Source organism: Pectinophora gossypiella, chromosome 1 (genome assembly GCF_024362695.1).
Source record: "Pectinophora gossypiella chromosome 1, ilPecGoss1.1, whole genome shotgun sequence".
Lineage (NCBI taxonomy): Eukaryota > Metazoa > Arthropoda > Insecta > Lepidoptera > Gelechiidae > Pectinophora > Pectinophora gossypiella.
The window spans coordinates 7,249,380-7,275,664 of NC_065404.1; the positions used below are offsets into that span (position 1 = coordinate 7,249,380).

Sequence of the window (26,285 nt, forward strand, 5' to 3'; positions counted from 1 at the left end):
CCAAGATTAAACGGATTAAATAGTTATCAGAATTTGCTAACAACACAAGCTAACGGTTATTGCCGATTGTACAGATACCATAGAATGAGAACTGCAATAAACTTTCTTGTTCGAGTATCGATCTCTCCGTGACGAGGCCAGTTTCATGCTTATCTAGATGTGGATATTGAAAACAAATGCATATTCAACTCATTTTATTTATTTATATCTATGCTCCAACAGCCTCCGTCGTCTAGTGGTTAGAGCGTTAGGCTCACGAGCTGTAGGTCCGGGTTCGATTCCCGATGGGGACATTATCGAAATCACTTTGTGAGACTGTCCTTTGTTTGCTAAGGTCTTTACAGGCTTGAATCACCTGATTGTCTGAAAAAGTAAGATGATTCCGTGCTTCGGAGGGCACGTTAAGCCGTTGGTCCCGGCTATTAGCCGTAAAAATACCTCCATCAATCCGCAGTGGAGCAGCGTGGTGGAGTAAGCTCCATACCCCCTCCAGTTGATTGAGGTGAGGCCTGTGCCCAACTGTGGGACGTATATAGACTATTTATGTTTATGTTTTATATCTATGCTCCTTGGGTAGAGAAGCCCACACTGCCCACGCATAGGTCTACCAGTGCTACTGGTACCTCGTGGTACGTTGGTACAGCATAGGTACAGGCTATTTAAGACTATGTTTGCTGCTAAAACCAAATCTCATTGTGTTTCACAATCCGCTGTGTGATGGATATATAAGCTATATGTCAGATTGAAGAGAAATCTGTGCCTAGGGATGTATCTATATAGAGTATTTACTTACGTACCTACCGTGATACTTTGCTAATTTTATGAAAAGTTAACAAACTCGTGTCTATAAAATGCGGTCCTTGTCTTGTAATTTAACAAACTTAAAGTTTTCTCATTTGGGATATCCTCGAAGTTTGTAACCTTGTTTCGGACGTGCAATACCCGAAGAAGTTTAAAGAGCCCTCGACCACTTCGTGTCTTCGTTGGATGACAAAGCAGGATGACAATCTGCTTCTAAGGAACCTTCAAGGAGGCTCCAAGTGGTAAGTGACTGGGCCCGATCGCGAGCCCGACAGCTGTCAAGAGCTCTGGAAATATCAATATTCTCTCCGCCCCCGCCAACCTCCTCCTCTCTTAGAAACACTCATAAGCACCACTCAAAAAGGGCCCAAAGTATTTATAGCTTTAATTCGACACTCGACCAAAAGATTCCTTTCGTAAATTGCAAGTACTTATCGGCTCAAATTTTTATGAATGGTAATTCCTATTGACGTATTTTTAATGCACAAAGATCGCAAAATATTTCATGATATTGCGTTTCAATTCAAACAGGAAAATAAAATAAGTAAGTACTTACTTCACAGTTTTATTTCTCAGTTGTTTGAATGTATTATACTAGCTCACATAAATACCTACCGCTGTACTATTAACAATGTGATGATAAATTTTCATGGAGAATTTTACTTGCATATAATATGGGGCTGATGTGGAAGGTTGGCCGGTTGCCAGGCGGAAGCCAATCCTGGCGCGGAGTCAGGACATTTTGATAGTGCCTGCTCTATAATAGTATCCCAGCTAAGTAAATATATAAAACAAATGCTAGGAACTGTAGATAAAGGAAGTGTTCCAAGTTGCAGACAAAGATACCCTGGGACTCCTGAGAGCGTTCTGTTTCTTGTGATTCATTTAATGGGTTTAGATGACGCCAAATCGAAAAGACGAACACAAACCGTCAAGATACTTTATATTTCTTGCATACAAATCTTTTTCAAAGACATTAAGCCTCGAATCGACAGCTACACCCGTAAAATTCCTTTCATGACTCGTCAAATCCCCAACGATACCTACCTTTTATTCATTTATTTTTCCAACTAAACTTTACGCTTACGTATCTTTGTGGCACATTTTCTCTTATTCTATATCTTGCATTAGTATTCGACGTAACGTGAGGACGTATACATATCACTTGCCTACAGATGATTTATTCATGTCTTTGCATTGCTATCTCCTCACTTCTATATTGCTTTCCTCGTGCGATAAAGGAAAACTTTATGTTTTTTCACAAGTGTGATAACGCCTATAAATTATAGATAAACATACAAACTTGCGCACGTAATCCCTTTAAGGATGGGCAGAACCTCAAGTTGTCAGCTTTCCAATCGCGATTTCTTTCGGACAAATAAATAAATAAATAAATATTGACTGTCTATTAATTCCCTGTAAGTACTGCTAAATCGCTAATATTTGTATCGATTTAGTATTAAAAAGGAATTTCCTAAGCAGCTTGCATAGAGAAAGGAATCATCAAAATAATCAACGTAACATAATCCGGTAGAGGGATCTCTAAACGAGGCCATTAGTTTTTATAGACAGAGTTAGTGCTCCATCGTACTTCCACAGAGCAACTTAGCCGTGACTTTTGAACCCTATCCAGTTTTATTTAAGTAATATTTTTTATTCTAACATTTAAATCTTTTAAAATATTTCAACATAAAAATCTTAACGACTGTGACTTTGGCAATTCTGTACGGTTTTTATCCAAATAGTTGTTAAGTACTATTTAAACATACATACATTAATTCACGCCTATTTCCCACCGGGGTTAGCAGAGACTATGGAATCCATTTTCTTCGATCGCGAATTCCTGAAACAATTCTCTTGCTTCCTCCACGTTCATTAAACGTTTCATAGACGCACGTTTTACTCTTCTACCGTTACTCTTTAAAGATCAAAACTATGGGACTTATACATTAGCTAGCGAGGATTGAATATACATTATATGTAAGTACGTATATAATTGTGATTTTTGTCAACCAATCTTCGCAATCGACAAGCTGCTTCAATACAGCTAAAGAAATGTGGGCTCATTTTCTTCACAGGAATGAAGTTAATTGAAAAAATCCGTGTTTTGTTAAAGAAAATCACATAAGATTTATTTCTTCAAAAAGGCGCTTACCTGATTTAGTAGCGAAATTTGTGTAATAAAGATAGCATCACCTGTATCCGCGAAAGGGTAGGCAGACGTATATAGTATGTACAGTATTCACACTTCTCCTCGGCTATGTTTAAGTCCCATGTAATATGGGGCGAACCTATTGCCATTAAAAGGCCCCAATCCTGGAAACCACATGATATCAATTATCTATAATCTCAGCATGAATAGGGTCAAAGATAAATTATAAAATGCTAATCTAGAAATACGTAGATGCCACTCTAAGTATGATTAGTATCAAAAATCAACTAATTTTACTTTTCGACTTATTTTCGATTTTTATCCATGAATTAAGTAACAATGAGTAAGACGATTGGAGCAGCGTGGTGGAGTATGCTCCATACCCCCTCCGGTTGATTGAGGGGAGGCCTGTGCCCAGCAGTGGGACGTATATAGGCAGTTTATGTTAGTAAGACGATTGACCGCTTTTACTAACGAAGCTATCAGGACATTATTTCCATACAAACTCCAAAGAAAACTTTCGTTTTGGCGTTTCTTAAAACACATAAATTCACACAAATTCGAATTCAGTGGTTTAGAACCCAAACTGGGATTCGAACACAGCACTTTAACAGTATCCGATTGGGTCGTGAATTAAGTTCAAGATAAATTATGAAATTCTCATTACTAAATAAAAACAGATCTAAAACTAATGAAAAACATTTTCTTTTTTCTATTTAACTTATTTATGATTTTTAATCTAGAAAAACGTAATAATAAGTCCGCCATTTTATCACGTTTTTCTATGACGTCACAGTGTGCTTCCATAGTAATTTCGTGTTTTGACGTTTAGTAAAAAGTAACTGATTTGACTAGTTAGAAACTAGCCTATTATACTTCCGTAGGTACATATTCCTTGCCAGAATCAGTATTGGAAACATCCTGTTCGTGTAAGGAGTTAGACGTGTGTGTGTGTGTACATGTACTTCCTGAAATTAATTGCTATCAATCAATCGACTAGCTCGTACGCTTGTTACGGACCCTATAGAGATCAGATGTCAAGAACAACCGTGAAATTTTACACGCCAAAATAATAATAATAATAGTTACAATTAATTTACTGCTTGTAGAGAAATATACAGGGTGTTAGTGACATCGTAACGAACACTTTGATGAATTCAGACTTTCAGAACATGATACGGAAATGACCAGATATGGAATTGTCCGTCACAAAAATATGGAACTGAAAATAATTAAAAAAGATACTACAATTTTCATGAATTTTCCGACTGGAAATTCCACTTGATATCGACTCAGAATCATGGTCTGAATCATCCCCTTCAGTATTCGTTACAGTGTCACTAACACCCATACCTACTTGTATGGCTACTGTATGTACTTGTATGGGGTGTAAGTGGCATCGTAACGAATACTGACAGAGATGATTCAGCTGAGTATTCTGAGTTAATATCAAGCGGATTTTTCTATCGCAAAAGTATAGAATTGAAAATAATTTAAAAAAATCACACAAAAATCATGAATTTTGCGACGGAAAATTCCACTTGATATTAACTCAGAATCATGGTCTGCATCATCTCCCTCAGTATTTATTACGATGTCACTAACACCCTGTATCGAGAAAACCTATTGTTATAAAGCAATTACTTAACTAACCATCCTTTAGTTCATTAGAAAAATCAACGTTACGTAACGTATTTTCATTAAAGTTTACTACTACTAGTTATCTTATGTTCATCACTTCATCACAATGGCCATATATAATAGGTATGTCTATAAAATTCGATTCACAGCTATATAAAAGTAAAAAGATGCCTTCATTATCAGTTTCTAAAGCAGTAAAGACCAGTATCTTTTTAAAGACCAGTTTCCATAATCATACTAGGTACCTATAGATGATAATGATAGATATAACAATACCTATGATTTCCCATGTGCGTAATATTAAACAGAACAACAAGTTTGGTACAATAAGTGATTATATTCCAATATTATTACATTTTACAATAGTCTCAATGCGCGGGAAGAATTAGATCTGTCATAGTACGTCAGCTAGTGTTGTGACGTTCATTAGAATAGTGATTTATCAGTCGATAGCAGGTCAAGTGATTCTTTTCTATGTAACAGTAACAAGTATGAAATATTTCTGTTTCATGTAAGTAAATTAAATACACTTTAAACCATATACTAAATACGAAATACATACATATTTTCATTCCAATAAGCGACCTTATTGCTTTACGGAAACTTCTTCCAAGCAACCAGTTAGTTACTAAGTCAGTATCTGTAGTATGGTGGATGTGTTCCTGGCCGTTAGTTAGTTTATGGTCGTATTGTTTGAATTTCGAAGACATCTTCGGTTGTTTTTCGTCAGATTGCGCTACTGTTTTTTTCTTCGGAGGTCTTTTTAACCTAAGGACGTAGCTGTGGATTTCAATATTTACCTACAGGTATCTAGAGTCTGTCGTTTTCTCCTCAATAAAAAATTATAGCAACACCAATAGTACCTCTATATCTTATATCACTGAGAGCATACATCCCTATTAAACCCACACGCACTATAGTAATGTAACCTGTATTTACTCCAAATATCCGAGATTTCGTACGCATACCCGAAGTTACAGGAACTGTTACGGAAGCTAATACAGCCGGGTATTACCGGCCCATTACCGCCCCGCCAAGCCAGTCCCTAGCAGGTTACCAGGCGTCTATGAGGGTTTAATCACGACGTTCTCCGTTCATTAAGTCGCAGGCAGACATTTTGTGACATGTCTCTGAAATGCTAATTTGTCCCTGTACACCCAATATTGCCGTGTCACAAGCCTTTACCTGCTTTTTCGATACTGTATCCGGATTAAACTGAATTGTTTGTTTATGCAAATCGTTTTAAATCTGGACTGTCAGCTGTAAAAGCTGTGAGTACTAGATTCGTTGTTAGTTCCGCTTGGTGCGCTGGAGCGGCCTTGTGTACGAAGATAAAGTTTTTGTTCCATGCATGATCAGGGCCTCAAACAAAACTTTTCGTACCGAGCACCATGCTGCTTAAAATTCCGGGCATTTCGTTGAAATCAACATGGAAGTATATTGTGTCTACATTCTACGGTCCGGAAATAAAATCACAGAAACCACAGAAGAATGATTACGATAAAACGACGATTACATGTTTTTCTTTTTTTGTTAATGATTTTTGATCTTGGTTTTCTTTTTGTTTTGTTTTTTTTCTGTGTATTGATTTCCGTGTGGTTTCTGTCCTGTGTTGAATGTAATGTACCTGTCTGTCTGTGTCTGTGGTGTCCGGAAGAAATAAATGTTTCTTTCTTTCTTTCTTGAAAAACATATATTTGTAAAGACTAAGTATCTATTTCATTATTTAATGTAACATGAACTTCAACCATAAATACCTAAAGTAAAAACTCAATTTCAATAAGTAGGTTTACTTGCTTCTCTATGTCCTTAGTTAGTAGGTATTGAAAGATGCAATACCTATTGAGTATAATAGTTACCCGATCCTCAGTCCTGCAGCGTTTCTTTGAATCAGACATAATATCTACTGTTGTTTATTTGTTATCAACTAGAAACTCTTAGTTCTTTGTTCTCTTTTATCTTTGTCTTGTTACGGCGTAAAGGTAATGTCAAAGGTTACAAAAGAACTTCGCAGTTTAATTTATCTACCCACTATTAACTGTAGAGATTGCAGAGTTTACAGAAGTAATAACTTTTTTATAATGAAAATATTACGTACATATAAAAAATCTTGCTTACCGAACATACATATACACTGATTATGTACACTGAATATAAGGGGTGTTAGTGACATCGTAACGAATACTGACGGGGATGATTCAGACCATCATTCTGGGTTGGGTGTAAAGTGGAATTTTCCGTCGCAAATTCCTGTTTTTTTTTAGTTTTTTAAATTATTTTCCATTCTATACTAAAAAAATCATGAAATTTTTTGTTTTTTTTTAATTATTTTCCGATCCATACTTTTGGACGAAAAATTCCACTTGATATCAACTCAGAATCATGGTCTGAATCATCCCTCAAAGTTTTCGCTACGATGTCACTAACATCCTGTATAAAGTGTAATGAAAATGAGTCCTGAGGAACAATAATTAGGTGCTGTTACCGAGTTGACAGTTCCGACCGTATAAACGTACAAATAGACGTACAAAATTTAAACTAGGGGTACCCTCGTCAAATTGTAAGGGGAGATTAACCCTAAGCACTTGCAGCCGGAATCAACTTTATTACTTTTAGTTTGTCTTTACCGAACGTAAACTGTTGCATAGGCCCTTGGAATAGACAGGTATTTATTTTATTCATAGTAACGTAAGTGACTAGGTATCTACATGCGTCTAATTTTAATATGTACAAAGGCCAAATGCCAATTTCCTTACTTTCACTGTTCCTTTTGAATACATACATAAACAAATAGCGATACAACGGTACAAAACAGCTACTTAACATTTATTTTGTATTTTGTGTTTGTGCTTTATATTCATAATGATGCACTCTACAACATGTTGTTTCACAAGTAGCTTGATTCTGCTTCTTCTCTTTGACCGAAAGAAATCTAGGGAAGATCTAACCGATATTTAGTGCTTTTAAAAAAAATTGAAACATCTTTATTTAGTGGGTACTTTAAATCGTATTTTTAATACTTACTTCTTCAAGTAAATATTATTGTAGAAAGTCTCATCCACCTAAAACTTATACAGCTTCTCAATCTGTAGGTATAACCGAGGATTCGTGAAAGTATAACAGGTACAGGGCCCTAAATGTTCTTAAAATCTGATGTAATGCAATTTCAGTAATTTACTTGACTAATATTGTAAATTTTCAACATATAAGTAATTCAAATTCGGATATTTTTAATCGCAAGGTATGTACAAAATGTGTCTAGAGTTTGGCTGTATGTAACACGGAAGACTTACGATGCAAACTATATTTTACAGTACCAAGTATCTACTTATAACAATTCTAATTTCCATTCTCTTGTACTTACTTAAATTACTCAATAAGTATTTAGCAATTTTCACGGTAAAATTACGGAATTCAAGGTCCTCAAACACAGTTTTTTATCTAAAACTCACATTGCAAAATTAATTTGAACATTATTTCCTGTTAAGTATAATAACAACCTATTTTGTAGTTATAAAATAAATGTACTTATAATAATAGGACTGTAAAAGTATTCCTTTTGCAATAAGGAAATATTGGCATCCGTTTGTGAGGTTTTAAATACTCATGTGTTAATTTATTGTTGCAGATGACCATCCCAGCAGCGGCGCAGTAGTAAAGATCACCGATATCTATGGTGAGCATGTTTTTTTTAAATACTTATCACAGCTTAAACCCAGGTATCTCTACTTCATGGAAATCTTGTCCAGCGTGATACGCTTCCATCACAGAACATTGTAATCGTAGTTTTACTGAGGAATTTGTGAATAAATAATCTACATAACAGCAGCAAATTGAAAGGTTATTTTTACAAGGCTATTATACTTCTTACAAAATAAATAACAATAAACAACTCAAAGGAAGCGAGACGTAAAATTTCCAAGGCCTGGATAAACAAAGATGCCGCATCAAAAATCTATTTTTAGAATTATTTTTACAGTCAAAACATTTACTATTAAAATAAGTACCTACTGAGTGCAAATTAGCTCACAGCGTTTCCACATTTACAGCATTTACAGTGACTGGAAATGTGCATTTAGGTGATTTCAAAACTAGACCCGAGCCCGCTTGGCAAGCAATGCTGCTTATCTCACTAAGCCTGTAAGCTGTGCTTTGTTTGCATAAGTTATAGGCACAATGGTTGCTCTAGGCGTCTGCTTTATTGTATTAACATCATTTCATACCAGGTCACCTGCGTTGTATCTAGGCCATGCCGGGGGCTCAGCGCATTGTTTTGGTACAATCGATATGTTAGCTTAGCTCTCAGTTCATGTGAATTACGTAACGCAATTCTGACATTACTTATATATTAACATATTTAATTGATTCTATGAATCGCTATTCACGTCATCAATTTGAAATGATAATTATGTCAAATTGGTTACAATTGTATCTTAATGCAAATTACAAAACAGATCGACTAGGTGTGCTTATTTTTAATGGCAAGTGTTGAAAAATAAACTGCAAATTCCGTTATCTTTTGCACAATAAAAGGTCTTCAGCAAGAGAAATGGTGGTCATCAATCCAGACATTTCCAACCTAATAAGTAACTTCCCTTTTAGGGAAAGTAAAAGATTTAGCCCTCCCATTATCCAAATTTATACTCTGACAATTCTGTACCGTCGGTGAAAAGTAATACAACTCGAGTTGTATCACTTTTGAGTTATTAGCACACACTTCATGTTCGAAAAATTCTCTTTCTTTCTGTCTAATTCTCGTAACTGTAGCTATTATAAATACGGAGATAATTTTTGTGTAAAGTGATATAAGTACTGTTTGTGAAGGATTCATGCTGTTATAACACGTGTAACATAATTCATCTTAACTTGCATCAAAGTGAAATGAAGATTTTCATTAAATATTTTGGTGTAAGTAAATGCAACTCAAGATATATTAAAATACACGCCATGCTTGAATTCTCACGGTCCGTGTTTAATGATATAATTTTAGTTGTAACATCAAACACCAAATTTATTTTTTCGTGAAAAGTAATATAAATTAATATATATCAAAATATTTCAGAAAATACGATCTTGGATATCAATAACGTGTCGTGTATAATGATACATACAAGTTCGATTCTATGCGCCACCAGTGTGTATCTTAGGGTAACCTCCGCATAAACCTGTCTATGGGAAGCCATTTTGTCTAGAGCCACAGCAAACCATATCTGATCCGCATTGCGAATGGGTATAGGTTATGTTAGTACTTCAGACCAAACCGTGTTTTTTCTCTTTCTGTTATAACCGCCTTGTAGTACTTAATAATAGTACCTCAATAAGTTGTGAGTCCTGATCATGGCGTCGATATCACCATGGCAGGGTTAGTCAAGATGTATTTGAGATTTGTCATAACTGTCATTAGTCTCCTTCCCTTAGCTCGAAGCATAGCTGTTTTACATAGTTTTCTTGATTACATGCAGGTTAAGCGGTGGCAGATTGAACGCTGCTTTCATTGCTAAGGAGGTTGTAGACGTGAAATAATAGCTCCAAATATTATCAAGCGCCAATTAATATGCAAGCCATTCAATACACGCTGGTTAAATCTTTGATGCAAGCGCCGGTAGTGGTATTTTTGAACCTACACAGCTGTAGATGATCGTACATACTTTTGGGTTTAAGGTCCCACTGGGATCCAGCTTGGCATCGGCAGCATCGGGATCTGCCACATCTTCTCAAGAGAAGATTACCAGTTTCTCAAACGCGTTGAATGGTGTAAATAATTGGTCGAGCTTTCTCGTCTTTATAAAGGGAACAACTACTCTGAACTCTGTGCACCACCGTTAAATTGTTTTTTCTGTATTTTGATTATATAAGAGAGAATTACGCACAGGACCGTGAAAAATGGAAAGAGGAAGGGGAGGCCTTTGCCCAGCAGTGGGATCTTGTAGGATAAATTAGATTAGAATAAATAATTGGCAACACCACGGGCACAACCCCTTAATTAAACCAGGTCACAAAGTTTGTAGAAATCCCAGAAGGTATTTGAGCTTCTGAAAGGAGCTGGTTGGCTTACATAGTCAACAAAAGCACGCATAATGGACCACTTGCGTTTATGCGGAAAACTGAGCCCATTAAAGTAACATTAGATATGGGACATTTGTCCATACATGTTGTGCCGACCCCAACTAGAGTGGGATAAAGGCAGGAGGATGATGATGATATAGTGGGAAGTTGCCCACTTCACAATAGTGTTCCATACGCGAGGATACGCGGAACGTGTGCTTACGTCTAAAGTTTTGTGGAAACGAACTCATTTAGCTTAACCATAACAGACCATGGTAAAGGTGATAAGACCTACCCTGAGGATAGCTCTGTGTAACCTATAGGTTTGAAGGTGAATCAATGATCTTCATTTTCTCTACCTATTCTTATCGTCAACATTGATTCGACTCCGTTTATGGTTCTGTCAATGTTGCGGGCTACCATTAGACCGGGAATTTTGATAATTCGAAGTATTGAATTATCAAAACCTCTGTGGAAATGCGCCCTTCGATCGCCGGGCAAGCTTTGCTCATTTTCTTCGTGATACATGTATACTTTAGGGGATTTTGATTGTGGAATGAGTTGTAATCTTTTAAATAGTTTCAGCAGGAATGAAGTAACACTAACCAGTTTGTGTGATTTTGGTTTAAAAGTACGTAGGTACATCACTTTTATCTCCAGGCCGTGCTGCCAGGCTAGCCCGAAACATTCCTAATGACCAGTCTTAATATGATTCCTCTTACCTTTATTTGTTAGGGGTGGAAATATTATCATAATTGAATTTGTAAGATGAACCAACAATGGTTTTGATTAGGGGCGTAGTGTGGTGGACAAAATGTGTTTGTCGCGGGCAGCAGTGGTGGTTTTGACCGGTTATTTATGAGTTTTGAGAGTAAAACCATAACAAAATATTTTATTATCGCCACCTTACACTATATATATACGTGTACCATCTTTATATGTATTTATTACTAGAAATTCGTAAAAACATGTATCATTTTACACAATAAAACCGAAAAAATAAATCAAGTTATACCACTTGACACAAATTCGTTATAGTTTATCGTTTGTGTCAATTGATATAAGTTACGTTTCTTTACTTTTTAAAGAAAATAAATAGAATTTTGCCTTTCTACAACTTCATAAAATAAACTTTCTTCCAAGACATTTTGTTTTATGTACAATAAGACTGTAAAATTATTAATTGAAAATATGATATATCAATGATGACTTTTGTATAGTTATGTGTGTAAAAAGGTATATGTAGACTTGTATCAATTTACACAGTATAAAAGTTGGTGTCAACTGATACATGTAATTTATTTTGATCCTCTACCATTTCTGTTTAGGTTCTAAATATAACTAAATATTAGAAAAGAAACCTTCCATCATCACCTATCGACACATCTAACTTCTGTTCCATTATTCCTTATAAGTCACGAGCTAGAATATTTTTAACTTTAAACTCGATTTTCTCAAAACTTCAATTTTGGACTTGTATTACTTTTCACCGACGGTACAGAATTTACATATCAGTAAAAATTAAATTACACATTTACGACCGTCTTCCACCTTTATCTGCAATTACTTTCGTCTTTTTAATTGTCGTTAACTTTTGAATTTCACTCCTGTATCTTAAGGGGCCTAAAAGTTTAAAAGCAAAATTAAAAGTGACGATGAAAACCGGGAATTATTATATTGGTTTATATAAAAAAGGGTTGAATCAGGTTCAATCGTTTGATTACACAGCAAAAAAAATATTTTTTTAAAGAAAAGCTTGCGAGATTTTGAGGTTCTTCCCTCTTTGAGATCAATGTTGTAAATATCTTAAACGATCTTTTGTCCAACAAAATTGAATGCGTGCTGTTTGTCGTAATGACATGTTCTGCATGGCTTCCATGTGATTCAGTCCCAGATATATAGGGTGTGCCCCACTGGTGAATTATTTCAGCCAATTTACAAGTGAACAATGCGTGCATTGTTTCCCAGGCGCGATTTGTTTGCAGACTTTCACTCTGGAAACTTTCCTTTGAGTTGGCGATTTGAAACAACCTGATCTGTATCGGAAGCTTTGTAGCTACCAGTACTTACATTGTTTCCGTCAGTTTCATAGAAAAATATGTTTGCTGTATTCCAATGTAAAACTACCTTTCCTTTGTTACGAAACTCAAATGTTTATTTCTTTTTGTTGGAAACGCCTTCATAAATCCCTTTATAAGCTTTCCCTTGTTACTCATAAGCTAGGGCACTAACACGTTATTTATTTACTATAATATATATTATATATTTTCTCCTCCATTACCAATATATTTATTGTCATTGCCAGCTGTGTTCTCTAATTGATACACATAATTTCACATTCACGTTGGTCTAATGGGACCTTATCAGCCTCGCTTCCTCAACTTAAGGGCTCGTCGCGGAAATTCTTCGTTTATTATTCACAGTGAATTACTCGAGTTCCGCATTTTTCGCCCCACCGGGGCCTCTCATGCCCTTTTATTTATTCAGCACGAGTCCCTATTTAAAACCATCCAATAATTCTCATAATATACATACTTAATGCCGACTGGGAATAGTTACGATAGTCTCCTTATTTAATTAAACTGCTCCTCCTATTATCATAAATTCACTGAAAGCGATGTGCAATGCAGCTTTTATTGTTAACAGAACAAGCAGTAGAGTTCAATGACTATTCATGCAGTTTTTTGCATACATCTACATACACCTTCCAACTAACGCTCCCTGGACGTTATCTATCACTTAGATATTCGTTTGTGTGAATTTATGTGGTTACTCCCTTTGCCCCAGTTTCATTAATTCCAACATCCCTAATTCCATTTCGCCTTAATTCTCTTAAAAGGCCTCGCCTTTCTGAAACTGAAAGTTGTAATCCCTATCTCATCTTGGGTCTAGCAACTTGCAATAGTTTGTGATGTCGTTAAGTTTTGACTGCCGGATTTGTTGTTTTTGGAATAACACGAAGTTTGATTCTTTCAATAATTGATTTAGGAGTGGGGGACCACGGGAACCAGTCATCGCGTCCGCTTATTACACTGAGGCGAGGCCATCAAACGGGGTTTACTTTTTCGGCTCCCACAAAGCAGTGAAGTGGGTTCGCTTGTAAAATTTGAACTAGCTCCCCCTCGCATATTGGAGGGTGGCTACCTTGACGCTTCCCTCTATACGCTAGCAACACTCGCTCCTCTTTGATACTCGCCTTTTGATGTCTGTTTTGCATGAGGCACAATGCTACTGTTTACCCCCGACCTGAAACATTTCACGCTTACATCAAAAATTAACTTTGTAATGAGTACGTAAAGCTTACAAGTTCTGGAAGATAAAAATAATGCAATATAATATACGCATACAAACATGGTAGGCACTGTGACAAACTTGCTAATAAGAATGAAGAAGCGTTTATGGAATAATAAAATATACCAAGTTATGATGATAAACGTAACTAAGGCTTACAGAACAGAGGCAGTAAACAATGGAACGTAATGTTTCTGGCTGAACCGAGCGGCTCTAAAGTTAGTGGCACGAACCGCCTCCCCAGTGATCGAGCCATAAAAACTTTTACTATCTCATTTAACGTGCTGTCTTTGATATAAATGTCCCAGTTTATGACTGGCTTATTCTCAAAAGAAACGTAATCACAACAAAAATCTACGCACAACAACCAAAAACTCGACTTCACTTTAGAAGTCCGAGAGCTAGTCCATCAATTTTATCGCGCGAGATACAATAATTTCCTCCCATTTTATGTCGGGTCTATATCGTGGTGAAATAAACGAATTTATTCAGCCAAGGCAAAGTAAATAAGTTTTCAAGTCAGCATCGGGCATCTGCCGCTTCTCGTCATCAGATAAGAGCCGACGACTTTGCAAAACTTGCATTTGCATTTCCCACTGTGTTCCACTGAAAATTGCGAGTTGGTAACTTGATAAAATTCAATTTATTTTAAAACATTGAAATGTAAACCTAAGTAGTATGTCAATGTTCATAAAATGAACTGTTAAATCGCATCATTTCGCATAATAAACTGATTGCCTCCACAATCAACTATAGTTGAACAGGTATTCACTACAAAATTCAGTTCAATTAACGAATACCATGCAAGCTGGCGATGCAATTAAATACCAAGGTTAAATATTCATAAAGAGCTTACAGTAAAAGGGGCCCTTATTACGCGACCGTTGGATGTGTTCTTTGGTCTTTTGTTTGTAGAAATTGAAGGTATTATTTGCAAAACGTGGGAATGTGAAGCACGGCGGGTGCACAATCAGATTGCGGCCGGCGGGCGCGGGCGCGCAGTGGCTTCCGATAAGAGGCTCCCCTGCAATTGCAAGTAAATGCTGCTCATCGTTGCATTCTATCGCCCGAGCACCGAGCACCCTCCCACTCGCAACTAAACGAGGAAACGCGAATTAACTCTTATGAACATAAATTACATTTAACGTTACATACGTAAACACAGTTTGCATTATAAACTACATAAACCGTGCCTAACTATACTAGAACACAATGCTAGTCGCTAAACGAATCCGAAATAGGATAAGTCTCTGCGGAGTGTGCACATAAACCTTGACCTACATTCAAGGTGAGGACAGGATAATCAAAAGAGCTATAAAATTTGCTCCAGAAGAGCTGACCTCACGTTAAATAGCCTCAGACAAAAATATGATCACGTTCTTTTAATATTCGTTATGCCCATAAAATAAAAATATCATTTTGATATTCCAAAAAATACGGTAGCAAATAATGTTCACGTTCCGGCACAAATTCCTGTCTGTTTATAGGATAAGTTAAGTAATTCATTTAAATAACTGGAGCTGAAATTATTTAATCTACAATGGCAGGAGGCATTCGCCCGGTAGTACGAAACGTTTCATTACCTGCAGTGTTCATAATTAAATGATGCAATGCAGTTTTCTGGTGTCAAGCGACCCGGACAGGTTGTCGCGAGCGGTGCGGCCTACTATTACTGGCCTGTTTTACCTTTTATTTTGCTTTTATTTTTCATTGTCCGCGGGAAGCAGGAACTAAACTGGTTAACACACATGGCCGGGTGTAATAGCTCTCTCCATTGTCGGCAACTGGGGCAGCGCAGGAGGATATAGCACGCAACAGGGATTAAGACCATTAACGCCGGTGTTAGCCGACTGAGTTGAATAAGCCGCGGCCATGCGTGAATATGCAACATGTTGGTGAATTCTTTGCTAATGAGCAAGAATTTTCTTTTTGAATTATGAAACTATCGTAACATCTTTATATGTTCACCATTCAGTTTTTTCTTTAAATTTTCCAATAAGTAGTCCAATTAACTGAGCAGTTGGTAATCTTCACAATCATGGTCTGTCTCACATTTGTGTTAATGACCTATGAAGTTATTAAGACCTACCCATTTTGACGTTTCAAAGATCAGTTGGTAAGTATACGCACCAATGAAAAATGTTGTTCGTAATGGTACCTCGGGGAGTGAAAAAGTGCTAAAATTCAATCAGAACGTTTGTATCAGTTAGTTTGGAGAATGGGGTTACAAACTCCATGAGTATAACATACACGTATAGCACGCATTGGCAGGCGCGTGGATGTAACTTGTTACAGAAGTTTGTATCGAATGGGCCCAGGATGTAGGTCGCGTGCCGGGAATGCTTTGTGCCGACTTCCGCTGTAAATTATCTACATTCCTGTCCTCGTTCATAACTCTATATCGACACAAAGTGAACACTGTCAATGGAGCGGGAAAGGTAGCCTTCCGGTGGAGAAAAGAACTCCGATGAAATTGGTCATATACAGTAATAGGGACCGTGTTCGCTCCCTCAAAATCATGTGGTTGGTTGAGGAACGCTGCCTATTAGTGCGGTCTCCTTAACAATGAAGCATGAACCTCTCTATTTTCTAGTAGTGGGTTGATATAATTGTACATATACTAATTTGCTCTGGCTAGTCCATTGTACATTTAGCTCTTATTAACAATAATTAATCGTTATTATTATTTAGAATTACAATATTTATATTAAATTGTCTTAAGGGACCTCAACGTGTTGGCTTCGGCCCCGGGCACGCCTTTCAAAAGCCCGGGACTCCATAGGCCCGAGATCTGCACCCATGTTTAATTCTTCCGTATTTGAAACTAATGTACTTAAGTATTGTTTTTGTTTCACAATGTTTTATTCCAACGTATAAAACTGAACTTTTTAAATCAAACTAAAATATAAAAGCCAGACAGCGCAAAATACAGTTGTAAATGATTTATCGGGCAGAAGGGTGAACGGCTTGAAACTTCGCGCAGCTTATTTTGTTGGCTATAAAACATTTTATTGTAACCACAGGTGCGGCGTGAAGAGCCACAATTCTGGTTGATCATAAACGACCTTTATAAGTTTATACGTTGTCCCCAGCGCCCCGAGATGAGCGAATACAACTTTTCTTACCTTTACCTCATACAAATACGAATTCCCTCCAGTAATATATAAGCATTTGTTATTTGTAATAGCCATGTATTGTATACCTACAGAATTTTTAAAATGTTAATGTATATTAAGTTAAATTTTCACCTGCAATCTGGAGGAGGGCGCTGGTGCCTGGAATACAGGGCCCCAACGCACATTATACTTACGGTATGACTTAACCCTTGATGTGTAAACATTATGTACCCACAATTATGAACAATAACAAGAATGTATACGTATTTCAAACTCGCACTTTTGCACATCTTAGATGACAACAAGGACGATAAAAACCAAAGACTACTCTTCCGACTCGTAACATTTACATATTTTCAACTTTGCCAAAGAACGGGTCCCTATTGGCCCAACTTCTTCACCGCTGGTATATACTCTGACTAGCTTTAGCCCGCGACTTCGTCCGCGTGGCGTGTTATAAAAGAGAGATCTTTGTGTGTGTGGGAGTGCATATCAAATTTCAAGCACCTAACTTATACATTTTTTTTTCAAAATACAGCCATAACTAAACTTTATATTTACTAAGGTATGCATGCATGCTAGATTGAAAACATCTATCTTACGCGGTTTCGATTTTTTCATACAAATGTTTTTTCCAGCTAACTCCCGTTTCCGTGGGAATTTTGCAATATCCTGTTGCAACTAAGCTTTAAGTTAACTAAGGTACCTGCATGCCAAATTTCAAGCGACTAACTTAAGCGGTTTAGATTTTTCATACAAAAGGATTTTCCCGCTAATTCCCGTTCCCGTGGGAATTCCGGGAATTCGTTTCTTAGTGCACCTCTACGGTACCTAAGCTACGTCTCTTCCAAATTTCAAGTGCCTACGTGCAGCCGTTTAGGCTGTGCGTTGATATGTCAGTCAGTCAGTTTCTCCTTTTATATATTTAGATGAAGTGTTGATAAATAGAGATCTCTTTAAAACATCTTGCAAAATAAATGGCCTACTATTAGGCTCTGCCATTTGGGTGTCCGTAACACCTGGGCCGCGACTGATCCATCAACCAGTTTGATAATCTACTCAGGTGTTAACAAATTGAAGGATTGGAGAATGAAGTGGTCTGCAAACAGGTCGACTGGCAAATGGGTCATCGGGATTCGTGTTATTAGGACAAGCTGAGCGCTTCACTCGGCCTCAATTTGATAAATAAACGATAGACTGGAAACTAATAAAACAACAACACTTTGCGACCGAAATAAATCTATAAATATCCATTGTTTCCGAAAAGAAACATAAAAAACACAATAAATAAAAACTCCCATGAACGACCTCCACGCTCTACATTTGTCCGACCAAGTATTGAATATCATCCGAGGCAAATGCACAATAAGTCAAGCCAAGAAAGTAGATGTTTAATCATAACTGACGTTTAAGCATTAACTGCTTGGCCGGACAAATGGGGAGCGCTGAGGGCGCTCACACGGTACAAAATTTAAGGCAGGGCGTGAACCTCAGCTCAGAGCGTCGTCTGAGCGGATTCTATTTGAAAGGATTAATCGACCCTAGTGGGTATAAGCGCTGAATGAGGGAAATTGTCAACCTTGTCGGCGGGGTTGGTATCGGGGTTCTGAAGTGTTTGTTTGCGAGCTAATTGCCTCTATGGCTAGAGTAATCGGGTCGTCGGGATCGTATATTGCGTCCTTCGAACGCCGATAGTTTTCAGTACCGTTCCTAAGCGTCTGAACTAAAACTGTACTCAATTACCTATTATGAAATCATAATGAGCACTAAGCACGTGTTCAAGGGCCGCAATGCCTACCTAACTAATAATTACTTTAAAAAGCCTAAATAACATAACATATGATCAAAGTATAGGTACCTGACGAGGTACACAGAGGTGTATAGTAAGATGTGTACTACTAGGTGTATAATATACAACCACTTCTCACCAGCTACATAAATAATATATATGTATAACCACACCTTTTTCCCTATTGGGGTTGTCAGGGGACAAACCGCAGACGCTCGGCACTTTTGTCGTATGATAAACTGTATAGTGAGTATAGTGACAACACAGACACGACAAACGTAGGTGTAATCTCCTGGTTGACATCTGCGGAGTTCCGTGACGTATTTTTGTCTGTGATATTTTTTTATAAGTACAGAATTTAATTAATAAATATAAATATAATCTTGAGGAGCTCGGTGACGCGAGGAGCTCAGTGGCGCAGCGGTTTAACGCGCTCGGTCTGCGATTGTTAAAGTTAAGCAACTTTCGCAAAGGCCGGTCATAGGATGGGTGACCACAAAAAAAAGTTTTCATCTCGAGCTCCTCCGTGCTTCGGAAGGCATGTTTAGCCGTTGGTCCCGGCTGCATTAGCAGTCGTTAATAATCACCAATCCGCACTAGGCCCGCGTGGTGGTTTAAGGCCCGATCTCCCTATCCATCCATAGGGAAGGCCCATGCCTCAGCAGTGGGGACGTTAATGGGCTGGTGATGATGATGATGATGAAATATAATCTTGGGATAAATATCTGAGTGGCTGCGTGTTGTTTTATGGATAACTTGTTGGTCTGTCCACCCCTAAAGGAATTGGTAACTTGTCACCTTGTTGCTCATACATTAAAACTTCAATACTGTGTGTGCAAATTGTTTTTTGACGACTCCTGATTCTGTCAATACGATATCAAATTATGGAGAGCTACTTATATAATAAGTAGGTAAACAAATTCGAATAAAATTAATCCTTTAATTATGTCTCATTATGTCGAACAATAATCTTGTTGTGGCATCTGATGTGGGTTTAAACTCCTGCACGTGTAAATATATTTTTAGTCCAGCTTTGATATTTATCTTTCATGTTACAGGAATGTACATATATATTATATATAGCTGCGCATATATTAAATTTACCTCTGATAAAAGTATTCTTTTTTATAATAAATATTGTAAAAATATCCACCAAGTGAGTGGGTAACAGCGTCCGTAGACCAGTGGTTGAGCGTTGGGCTCACGATCCGGAGTTCCCAGGTGCGAATCCCGGAGAGACAGATATATCACAAATATAATTTTGTGATCCCTAGTTTGGTTAGGACATTACAGGCTGATCACCTGATTGTCCGAAAGCAAGACGATCCGTGCTTCAGAAAGGCACGTTAAGCCGTTGGTCCCGGTTACTACATATTGATGGAAGTACGTCGTCGTACCCTTTGGCGGTTCAATAGTAACCAGGGTTGATGGGGTTGGTAATCCACCTCACAACCCACACGATAGAAGAAGAAGAGTGGGTGTTGTACGTGGATGTGATAAAGCATTCCTATAAATGAAATAATTATGTAATACGTTGTAGTAATACCACACATGTATGCCTTGGATTCGTTTCAGACCATTGGTTTTCAGCTTCAATTACTTTTCAGAAATCCGCCGGAGCGATTAAAATGCAGTGTCCATAGCATAGCAATTCCGGATCGAAATTTTTAAAATAAAAAAAATATATTGCAGAATAGATGAATTTCAAGAAAAGACTCTCAGTTTATATGAGACCGTAATCTCATAGTAGGTACTTATGGAATGCATGATTTTAGCAATAGCTTCCTTTAATAATACTGTTTTCTTTTATTGCAGGTATCTGGAATGAACCAATCTATGAAACAGCTTTTCCGACCTCCCGATCGAATGTCCAGGTAAGAATACGTCAACGGATTTTGCAAAATTCCTAGCATAACTGTAATCCTATACCGCGATATTTAGAAATCTCAGTCGTAAGTACCTAGCTTTGCAGTTTTTGTGGTTCCATAATATGAGTGAACTAGTTTATTTCACCCGGTTACCATGGTAACTACGTCCGCAACAACCGCAGTGGGTTTGCATGAGATTTTTTGCATTACCGTGCGGCGTACTCCTACAGAATCAGCATTTTACGACTTGCTTATTCCCTTTTGGTAATGCTTTGCTACTCTTTTTTTTTATGTTGCACTTTATTTACATGAAATTTTAGACGGAAGATTGGGGATGTGTGCTTTTTTCTTGTTTTAGTACGAAAAATATTTGGATAAATCCAGCTGCTTTAAAGTCGTAAGACCGAATGTTCTTTTAAAATCCAAAACCCATTGTTTAACTATTGTGTCTGGAAATCTCGGCGTTAAGAGGATATTGCACACATACACATAATTTAAGGTGACTATAACCATAATATATAATACTCCTCATCTAGACACCATCAAACACGCAATTACTTACAAGTTACAAGTGAATTAGACTAACATAATTTAATGTTGTTAAGCTTTGCTAATGCAAATCACGCTTGTAAGAGGGAAAATGTGATAAATCAAATGTGGGCGCGATACACACGTCGACAAGTGTGGCTTGGTAATGGCAGCCTCGCGTGCTACGCCGAATTATCACTCGAGGTATTACTACGTCGTCCAATGATGCCCAAACTTTCTAAATCTGCAAAAAACTGCTCTTTCGGTTTCATACGCGAATCATATTTATTAAGTATACTTTGACGATATGACATACTAGTATATCTTATTGGGATGCGTTCGGCCACAAATAATATTTATATTAAATCTTTACGAAAAAAGAAACTTTTGTTTAACTATAAGTACCTACTTATCCATAAAGCCAATAAATAATAATAATAGACAAAATTAATTGATCGCTGTTTTATAAGACTCTATTATCTTCCATCGCATCGAAGAGAACGGTTTAATTGCGGTTGTTCTATAAATCTTTTTAGACATTTTCATAATTTATTTTCTGTTCCGCGTGCTTGATGGACAGTTTGAAAAACCCCGAGCTAGGTGAATGGCAGGCAGCTAATAACACTTGTAATCCACTTAAAACTTCATACACAGGCCTACTCGCCCCTTTGCGTTAAGGGAACGACATGCGACCTCCATGAATGAAAGCGTTTGGAAGGAAATTGGATGGCTTATTAATTTTTAGGTGTGACTTTATTAACGAATTTAAGAACATGTCTTAACATAATAGACTTACAGAACATACTTGAGCACGAATTACGCAGTTCCAGGTGAGAACTTAAGAAGTGGATGACTTTTCAACAAAATGACGTCTCCTTAAGACGCACTGAGAATTCAACGTAATTAGGCCTTGTCTCTATTTAAATTAGATTGTTTCTTTTTGGTCAAAACAATAAAGGCAAAAATAATTTAATCTCAAAATAATTTACTAATTTATATCGAAGAATTTAAACGTCGAAATACGTTATATTTAGGGCCGAGAATGAAACGACAATCTTAGAATTTTCTATTCTACTTATCTGGGGAATGTCATCGAAGTCGATAGATCACGCCCCGTCTTAATGTGATGTACTTATTACAGGCGACTGTGATAGATGACTAGTGATGGGCAGCCGTCACTATAATATCTGTGCATCATAATTAAATTTATGTTTAGACAGAGATACCAAAAGTAGTACCTGGTGATTTGTGTACGTAACCTGTAAATAATTAATTAATTACGGGATTACATGAAACGAATCTCTGTAATATGTATTTTTGACTTTTGTAATAGGTATTTTCTGCACTCTCAACACAAAATATGAGGATATTTAGGTTTCTCCGTCGATGTTCAGGAACACATTTAACTTGTCACTGGCTGTTAAAGCAAAACGAATAGCTCTGAAGCAGCGGGTCATAAATTTGAGACGCAGCTTTGTCTACCTATCGTCTCACAGACAACGCAATTTAGACGAAAAGCACTTTGACACTGAAATATCTACAGCTAGCTATGTAAATAAATCGCTGATTAAAATGTTAATTTACAACTATTATTTACGATTCAATCTACTTTGCCATTTAGGGGACATTCGTTAATTATAGAGGTATTCTCTAATACCTTTACATTCTATTATTTAATTTATAAATATTTCATTATTTAGTAGATACTTCATAAATCTTAATCACTCTTATAATTAATGACTAACCTTGCAACAAACCAAACCGCCGCCGTTGGCTCTCATAAATGTCACCGAATCGAAACATTTTTGAACACATTAATCATGATGTAGAGGCACAATCCCTCCTCGGACAAAAAGAAAATCCCATTTTGTAGAAATATATTCAAAATCAGATTATAATTTCATAAAAATAGACTTGCACTAATGAGATTTTCATATTCTCATTTAAATTTGCGAAACGCACTCGCCTCGCTTTGAGAGGGTAAAAATAAAAATGCATTATTTATGTGGAAAAAAATTTGCTTGGGAAACGGAATGGTATAATTTGGTGTATGTCTCGTCCACGTAGTATTATATAAATAAGGTCCGTCTTAAACCGTATTTAGTGAGAGTAAAGATGCGGGAAGGACTACGCGTGGAGGAGAAAATCAGGAATTAATAAAGGACGGACTAGTGGGAATTTAACAGCTTCCTTTTCTGTGATATCGTTGCCTAGTTTATATACTTAGTATACATTAATATACATTCATACATATAGTTTCACCTATCGTTATTGTGCTTACTCAACCACTGCTGTGATGAGAAGATTATTAACTTGTAGTATGTAGTATTATTCCCTACTCTATGCTTGTAGATAGAGATATAGAGACTGATTACCGACTTATTATCCCCTTTACAGTAAGTTAAGTAAGTGTAAGGTACTACAAGGCGAGATCCATTGGTTGACTTTTACAATACTCGCCGGAAGTAGAGGTAAGCCCTTTATGCGCCTGATGTATATTCCTTTCACATAAAAGATAGTAAAATGGCCATAACATAAATAGCCTATATACGTACCACTGCTGGACACAGGCCTGTCCTCAATCAACAGAAGGGGGAAAAAATACCGACTTAAAGTTAAATGTAAACGACTGATACCACGTTGCATATTAGTTATTCTGACCAAAGCATATGCAGGTGTTTCGAGGAAAGGCTATTATCCCGTGAGCTGAAATATTAGTCTAATGTATCGCACAGACCAGCTTTCAGTGAATGTGGTAGACCAACTAAGTATTAATTTATGTTATAATTTAATCTTATTTATTCCTCGCATGTGAATAACTTCTACAAGTTTCATATTTTATTTCAATATTTTATGCTTTGCTTGTAGAAAAGTGACTTCGGTATATTGAAGACTTTGACCAATATTTTATACGATAAATAAATACTAATTTATCTTGTCTTATTCCACACAATTTATTTATTTAGTTTTGTCTAAATAATTGTCTCTTTTATTTTTTACGTGCCTATATAAGCTATTGAGGAAATTAAAGCGTAATAAAAGGTAAGTACTTAAGATTCCAAAAAGAGAGAAAGAGTTTGTAAGTTTGTTAATGTGGCGTACAATATGGAAATAAATGTTTTCTTTCTTTCTTTCTTTAGAGTAGTAGAAGCAAAAATGGGTAGTAGTAATAGATAAAATCCTCCGAAAACATCTACCAACTCTGACTCCTTGTACATGGAGGTGCTAGCTCCATACAGTTTAGTTGACATTAATGGATGACGTGTTTTTGCAGGGCACGGGCGTGAGATGGCACGCGCGGGCATGCTGCATAGGGGCGGGAAAAATGGAGCCGAGTGAGTACACCTCGTTAATTAATACCACTTATGTATACTTACACAAAAACTCTTTTTAGGAAACATTAGCAGAAACGAATAATCAGGCATTAATTTGTAGTTTTCTATGTGGATATTGCATATAATATACACGGGAACTCCTCACGTATTCCAACGTGGAAAGATCATTAGGCCAACTTTCCATTACAAATGAATTACCTATTCTATAAAAGCTGTCGCTTTATTGGACACTATATCTTCCTTAGTCAACCATCATGATAATATATCATTAGACAGGCTTTTCCTACCTGCGGGAAAATGGAGAAGAATTTCCAAACATGTTATTAAGGAAAAAAGTTAAGTAACAGCATTAGGCGTCCCGCTGTTGGACACGAGACTTCCCTCGTCGAGTTGGAAGGGGCTTTCTCAGAAATATTCATTCCTACACCATCTCTACTATTAGTGCCATATCTCACTAGGACACCACGGTGGCGCCACTAAGGTCTTGTTGGTTGAGCAACCAACAATGTCTTGCAACCAAGCGAGGTAGCGTTTATACAACAGCATACGTTATGTTGGTGGCGCGACCGTCTTTGCTCTACCATCCTTAGATATCCTTGTACAGGGGCAATATTATCTTTTTTGTGCCTCATTATCTTTGAATGCTCTGAAAACCAGAATTCGTGGAAAAATCTTCCACGCCCCAAATACCGATAATACGTACATACCTATTGATAAGTAAGGGGGAAGTATTTAAAAAATAATTAAGCCCATGGCACGTGTAACGATCCTAGTATTAACAAGATAAAAGGCTCTAATATAGAACATTATTTACAAAAGTAACAGAAAAAAACTCGGAATTGGCTCATTTGTCTGGCTAATATCTCGAGCGAGATGAATATTGTCCGAGCCGGGCCGGTAATGACATATTACGCAAAATTGTCCACCCAAACATGATTTAGCACTTTCCTTAATTGGTACAAGCTTCGGGTTACGTATTTATAGTAATTTCCCCGCTTAGCACCCGCTTGTCGTCTCTTTCAATTGAAGTTCTTATTACCTTTACGACCTTTTCCGGTATAATTACTTCTCACATTCAACATTTGCCCCCGCAATAAAACTGTCCGAGAGCTGTTAATTTCTAATCCCATAAGAGCGACACGTGTACGTACGGTTAATTTAACGCTGGTCATAAATTACGTGGGATATAAATATAGAGCAGAGAAGTTCACGATCTCCCTTATCATGATGAACTTCGCACGGGCGCGGCCAGGGCGCGGGGCGGCAGGTGCAGTCCTGATAGGGCAATTACTTATTTTAATATTTTTAACGATGCCAGTCCCAGGACCAGCCTCCCTCTTACCCTCAAACGAAATTGCTATTATTACTCAGGTGTCACAAAATATATGAATAATGGTTTCGGATCAAGTAATGGCTGGGTTAGGTATATAAACTACATGATCAATTCCTAAGAAATCCCACCGCAAGATAATCTTGCTTTAATTAGATTTAAGTAAGTTAGGAGATAGGCTCTGGAGAATACTTGGAAACATTGAAGGGAAATACTTCAAGGTTAATTTGTAGTTGAGTAAACTTAGCGGACACGGTCGCAGGAGACTAGCAATCCGGGAAAAAGTTGTAAGTGAACAGTAACAATGGGGATGGAGGCAAGTTGGAGGCGTGCATCTGCAGCGATGCGTCCTGTCCCCGCGCCGCGACCCGGCCGCCCCTGCCAGCTCG

The 26,285-nt window shown here is 37.2% G+C and overlaps 1 protein-coding gene across 1 annotated transcript in view; it reads left to right on the top strand.

The window, feature by feature from the left end:
* LOC126369267 (uncharacterized) overlaps positions 1 to 26,285 on the top strand; it is a 152,256-nt gene that overhangs the window by 53,551 nt on the left and 72,420 nt on the right. Inside the window, exons 3-5 of the mRNA XM_050013628.1 lie at positions 8,223 to 8,270; positions 20,651 to 20,709; positions 24,506 to 24,566. Coding sequence (XP_049869585.1) covers positions 24,520 to 24,566 — 47 coding nt within the window. The 5' untranslated portion in view covers positions 8,223 to 8,270; positions 20,651 to 20,709; positions 24,506 to 24,519. The remainder of the gene's footprint in view (positions 1 to 8,222; positions 8,271 to 20,650; positions 20,710 to 24,505; positions 24,567 to 26,285) is intronic.